General features: G+C 34.1%; 2 protein-coding genes across 4 annotated transcripts in view; one reads left to right on the forward strand and one right to left on the reverse strand.

The window, feature by feature from the left end:
- Nucleotides 1-6,551, reverse strand: part of LOC109537453 (tubulin glycylase 3A) — a 65,761-nt gene that overhangs the window by 42,046 nt on the left and 17,164 nt on the right. The gene's annotated exons all lie outside the window — the stretch shown is intronic.
- The window catches only part of LOC109537417 (multiple epidermal growth factor-like domains protein 8), a gene marked incomplete in the record, with an annotated part of 36,885 nt that continues 32,066 nt past the window's right edge, over nt 1,733-6,551 (forward strand). The window contains 8 exon segments of the mRNA XM_048665141.1: nt 1,733-2,124; nt 3,171-3,358; nt 4,389-4,603; nt 4,954-5,111; nt 5,160-5,410; nt 5,562-5,676; nt 5,735-5,966; nt 6,041-6,255. Coding sequence (XP_048521098.1) covers nt 3,203-3,358; nt 4,389-4,603; nt 4,954-5,111; nt 5,160-5,410; nt 5,562-5,676; nt 5,735-5,966; nt 6,041-6,255 — 1,342 coding nt within the window.

A 6,551-nucleotide genomic window follows, 5' to 3' on the forward strand; every position in this document is an offset into this window, starting at 1 on the left:
TGAAAATAAGCCCTAATAAATTTGTTTTACATATTTTGCAACTATAAGCTGAAGAGAGATTCGTATCGTCTTAACATCAAGAATGCGTTGCGTGATAGAAAATAAGTTTCGTGTTGATAGAATGGCTAATGAACTCAAATTTTAAAAAATATTTACCATTGCGACTTAACCAAATTTTCCAAATTACCATAAAATCACTTAAAAATTGAAAAATGTCACTATAAAGTTAGGCTCTCAGCGTGACGGATTAAAAGCAGCTATAAAACTTCTTCTAATATATGGTGACACAGTCTGTAAACTGATTATACATATACAGAGTGTTTGCTAACTCATCGACATTAACTGCAGGATTTTTTTGGTATTTTGATTACTCAGTGGCAATACATGCACGAACTCTGATTGAACACTAATTTTTCCAATTTTTTAATTTTTAATTCAAGCCAAAAAAGCTATTTCAAACATCGAATTGAACACCTTGTATAGAAAGTATTTGTTTCGCTTCCAATATGGCGGCTTTAAAAACGAGAAAATCAGTTTGTCGTGTCTGTACTTTGAATATAAAACTAACGTTAAGTTAGTTTTATTTTCAAAGTGTCTGTACAAGTACGTGATATATTCAGCGGCGGCTACGCATAGGACACCATTCCATGAACTGCGCATGCACCACCCTCGCGCCTTATCATAGAAGTTTTTATGTTTCTTTATTTGTCGTTAATATCTTTTAAATACTATGGTATTTAACCATACGAGTGTTCTGTTTTGCATGTGTGTACATCTGCATCCATCCTTTTGAATGTACTTGCCTTAAATATAATATAAAACATATTATTTGTAGCAGCTATATTTACTTAATATGGTTACATTATTTCAATAGTTATGAAAATATACCCAATAAGTGCAATAGAACTAATGACAATGAAAGTGAACTTAATAAGATCTTAAGAAAAACTAAAACGCATGCGAGAATGGAAATATGTATTTCCGTTTTTATTTAAAATCAAAGATCGTTCAGCCGCTGCTGATAATATGCAATATATAAAGTGTCATTAAAACTTAATACGTTTATTAGAAGAATAAAACAAATACATGTACTAAAATAAATATCTAGGTACTACATCAAAATACGTAATTATTTAAGAGCCGTGTACATATGACCATTAACTGCTTTATTGGATATGAACGATTCTCCCTTGCTCAACGTATTTTTAATAATTACGTTCTCTTCCTGATGTGGTTTCTTATTTTTATTTACTTTTTGGTAGAGCAAAAAAAACTTGCTTCTTAATTTTCTTATTATGTGGTTCATTACGAGCCATAGCAAAGTCAAATACGCAAGTATTATCAATATTAATGGTACTGCATGTTTCAATATTTTTAAAAGAATTTAATATAAATGATAAATTTTCAACAGAAAGATTTTTATTTTATTTTTTAACATTTTCTATTATTTGGCAAGCATTCGATTCAATATCATGAATTAAAATCGACTGATCCATTGGAATGGTTTTACTTTTCGTTACGGTCTTGATAAGTTCTCTTTTATTGTCATTATTTGTATATTTCTGATAAAAAGACAATCAGTCTACCAGAACTAAAATACCTCGTGCAGTTACAAAGTTGATAGGATTTGATTTGATGATAGGGCTGCGAGGATGGTTCATGCGTAGTTCATAGAATGATGTCCTACGCGTAGCCGCCGCTATATATTCTGTGGGTAGTTCATTATGGACAGCTGTCAATGTTGCTCAGGGTCGAGGGTCGCGAGACGTCAAATCTGGTCAAATAATGGGTTGTTTATTAAAAGTACGAATTGGTACGAATGCACAGAATTGTCCTTTAGATTTCATTATAACTTAAATAATTGTGTTCAAGTGTAAAGCAATAGGTTGCGATGTTATATAAATCGAGATTTATCAGTGTCGTTAACTGAAACTGTTATTAAAGGTGTTTGCTCAAATGTTATGTGCCAGTCTTATGTTAATTTGAGGTGATTTTGTTTTTTCCAATAATTCAATTTTCTCTATTTTCACCTTGCTTGAAAAGTAAATGGTTAAATGCCAAGAATACTCGACGAAATTAATCTTTTCCTACTGTGGAAATCCTATTTTCGAGGATCTATACAAGGTAAGTGCAATTAGTAATTTTCAAGGTAAAGAACCTGTTAACCTGTGTTATGTTTCTGATAATTATCAACCTACTAATGCATAATAGTTATTCCTCCTCTATTGAAGTACTGTGTTTTATTGAAATAATCAATTAATTAGCTTCAAATTGTAAAATATATTAATTAATTTATATCAGCTGCAAACGTAAATTCAAAGTGCTTATGAATATATAAAGGATTTCTGTCATATCAAGAAGTTAGATTTGTTAAATAAAAAGCACCCTACAAGAGTTTCGAAAAAAGTAATTTCTCGAATTTCATTATTTCTGCATCAATGCGATTTTACGCGTCCTCGTAGGCATATAGGTATTACCGAATGTAAACCACTATATTTCCGGTAATTCATTTATATTTAATTCCACCGTAATTTCTCAATATTTACTTCTCAATTCCTTGTAATCCTTAAGCAATTAAAAGACTTGTTTAGCTGTTTCGTAGCGAGATACTTGTTCCTTCTAGTTAAATTATAATTGAGTTACTAACCAGCTTTTATTAGGAGAGTAATCGTTCTCATTTTGATAGCCAAAGGTATGATAAAATTGAAAATGTGGGGCTTTCGAAAAATGTATTTTAAATATCCTGCCTCAAATAACTTGAACTCTTGAACTCTAGTTGTTTCCACTAACACTTGATTGAATTATGCTTAATAGGATATATTTTATGGACTGTATTTAACTTAAGATTTGTTAAGAAATATATACGGAAGATAGTGAATCTTACTCATTTGCCTCTGTAACTAATTTGAATGGTTGTTAAGTAAGGAACTGGATAATGAATGAATAATGCTTGAAATATGGCAGATTGGTTAGAACATCGATCTAATAGTACCTAAATCTTAGTAGACTAAGTTTTATTTACCTACCAGGTTAGCAAAAACCATTTAGTTATTAAAAACCCAACATGTTTTGGGTATAAACCACACATGGGTTTCGACTTCAACTTTTATTGAGTATACCGTCCGTGAAAACGATTGCATTTTAATAAAATTTTGTTTTTTTTTGTCTAGTTTTCACCAAAATCTGAATTGACTCACATGCAATGAAAGGGGGTAGCCCCATAAAAATCCTTTTTGGACTGCTGTTATGGGGAGGCGTGGCTGTTACTCAACCGGGTCCATGCGACCGCAGCAGAAGAGTTTTAACTGCTCCTACAGGTGTTCTTAGTACAGGCCCTGTAGGAGCGAATTATACGCAGGTATTCATTCCTTTTATTATTAAGTATCCATTTGTATTTGCAATCACTGTATTTTTACATAATTGTGTGCTTTAATCGTCTTTTGATTTGTGGTCCGTGTCATTTTTTTGTGATTTGTTAATCACAGTAATACTTTTTGTTTTTGCGAAATTAACTTTTGTATAATAAATTAATATTCATAAACAGTCGTATGTCGTAAGGAACATAACTGCATATTCTATACTTATTTAATGTACATCGGTTTTTTCATCAGTCTTAGATTTTCGATTTGCAAAGTGTTTGTCGCCGTCAATAAATTCAAAAGTTTTCACTTTTGAAGATCATTTAATTACAAGCTCTGTTTTCTGCTTAATGCCCGAAATTAGTCCTATCTGGAATTCATAGTAGCCTATATTTTAACCATATTGTAAATTGACCTAGAAAATCACCGTAAAATATTATAAAGTGATTATAAGGAACATCATGATTTTATCGACGTTCTTTCATTTTTTGAGTGCGTCGGTATAAAGGAGGTAAAAAAGTTAGAGCCAATCGAATGCATATCTGCCCATATGTATTTTGCGCCCCTTTTTTAAATCGCGAAAATGAAAGAAAGTCATAGAGTTTTCAAAAATAAGTAGAAAAGTTCAACTAAACATCTATCCGCAAGCGTTGCGTTTTTGTACTAACTTTTGCAATTTTTCGAATATTTGCCTCAAATTTACAACGTAGGGTACTACTCTCGGGGGTTTACATCTACAAGGTGATTATTTTTTTAGGGGCCGTCTAGCAACACTTGCTGAATTTCCTCGTTTACTTTGGAAACTTCCTTGTTCCTTGTATTTTTTTATTTCTGGCAGCATTTGACCTATTTGCGTAATTATGCAAGTATCTATCGTATAGAACAAATCTCTGATACGAGGAGATTGCAGACACTTTTTAACTTAAATTTCTAGCTTGTACTACAACGTACATTTTTTTAATTAAAATTTAATTCATTTTGTATCAAACTTAACTATTAATAATAATATTTTTTTGTTAACTCGAGTAGGATAGCCATTGTGAATGGCTAATAAAATCGAACAGTTCTTCAGAGAGATTCATTTCGTTAACATTCCGAAGTATGGGCACCGAGTGCGCTTATGATTATGTGTTTGTTTATGACGGTGCTTCGTTTGCTGCTCCACTTTTGGGTAGTTTTAGTGGCCGTACCGCTCCGCCAAAAGTTACCGCCACCTCGGGCAGCATGTTGTTACTTTTGTATAGGTCAGTATATGTATTCATATTTATATTATAACTATTTAATCTACTCTTATATTACACACTAAAAGGCTGTTCAAAAAATCATTAAAAATCGGCAATATCTAAAGATGCTGCATACCGAAATGTGCTAATTGAGCATACATTTGAGCTTAGCATGGTAATATTTAAATAAAATATAAATTTAATAGATTCTGCTTTGGGAAAACGGAATCTTAAAGAATATAAATTTAATACTTTCCATTACTGGTTTCGTGGGAAGTTTAGCTTTGCCATCCTATTTTTTGTTATTTGTCATATTTTGTTAAGGTACTGATTTTCACGATTTGTTTCGTATTTAAATAATTTTGTTTCAGCGACACAAACTATGTACTAGATGGATTTCGAGCGGAATATGCAATATCAGCATGTCCAGGCAATTGTACAGGACGCGGCTATTGTCTGAAAGGACGTTGCGTTTGTAATGGGGCCGAGTGGGGCGGTATAGATTGTTCAAGACGACTGTGTCCCAATGGTAAGCAATGTTTTATTCGGTTATTTAAATTTAAACATTTGTTTCTAGATTGTGGACGACACGAAAGACCAGTTCGGGGACACTGTAACAAAGGGCGGTGTCTTTGCCGCTCTGGATACTCAGGTCGAGCATGTTCGCTACCTGAAGGCAACCCGGGAGGCAATCAGTGGCATTTCTTAGCCCAATCAGGGGAAGGGTTGAGGCCGCGAGCAGCGCATTCTGCTGTCTATGTGGAAATTACGGACTCATTGTACGTTTTCGGAGGATATGATCTCAATCATGTTTTGGCAGATCTGGAGGTGAGACGTGTAGTAGGGATAAACACGTCTGCAATTTCCAGTATAATTTAAGTATGAATGAAAGCGCAACTAACGCTTTGTGTAGAAATCGCAAATAAATGGGCGGGAAATTTATTGTTTACGTATGGGACTTTTATGAATGCATTTTCAGGTATATAATTTTCAAAGTAGTAGCTGGCGGGATTCAAACGGTAGTGAACTTATGGACTGGGAATCGGTGGATCGTGTCGAACCATCTGAGGCAGCTGATTTTATAGCTCAACAAGGTAAGACTAAGCATCTAGTCCAGATGTTTTGCAAACCATTAACTGCTTTTTGTAAAAGGTATTGATAGACTGGGGCTTCCAAAGAAATCCTTCTTCGGGAATATTTTTTACGCCGTTGGCGATAATTCCAGTCGCTTTATGCGACGTCAGCGGCACAGCGGGAGAGGATCCATGGAGGAAACACTTCTCGGTCCACCAGCCAGGTATGGTCACGCTGCGTGTGCTGTGGCCAATGGTTTTACTATCTTTGGAGGCAAAATGGAGGATGGGACTTTAGCGAATGACTTATGGTAAGAGAAATTGTTTATTTTCCTATTTATGAAAAGAACAGACACCTGCAGAGGAATTTTCGAAATGATTGCAGGTATTATAACGTGCAGACGCGTCTCTGGCATTTAAGAGCACAATTTTCCACTGCAAGGCCTCCACCATTGACCCGACACACTCTAACTTGTGTAAACGATACAATTTATCTATTTGGAGGCAGTACTTCCGATGGAGAATTTTCCTCTCAACTTTGGGGAGTGAACCTTCGATCGGATGATACAGAGCAGTGGGAGGAAGTCAGTCCACGTGGAGGTAATTCTTGTTGATTTTCAGTTTAACAAATACTACGATCGATAAAAAGTTTTTCTTGGAGCTTTCTGAATCCTTTTTCAAAAACATAAACTGTATATTTTTTTACAAACTTCTTGTTGGGTATTTTGTCTCAAAAATTTTTGTCTTTAAAAAAGACAGAATTTCCCCACGTCTATTATTACAGATTGATAAATAATGCTCCTATTTCGCAATAGGAACGAATTATTTATCAAAAAGTAATCAAGAACTATCACCTAGAGGGTATCCTGCGACACACTTAGGCTCAAGCTGTAAGA

Source organism: Dendroctonus ponderosae, unplaced genomic scaffold (assembly GCF_020466585.1).
Source record: "Dendroctonus ponderosae isolate FM_Combo_2020 unplaced genomic scaffold, Dpon_F_20191213v2 Dpon_F_20191213_3, whole genome shotgun sequence".
Lineage (NCBI taxonomy): Eukaryota > Metazoa > Arthropoda > Insecta > Coleoptera > Curculionidae > Dendroctonus > Dendroctonus ponderosae.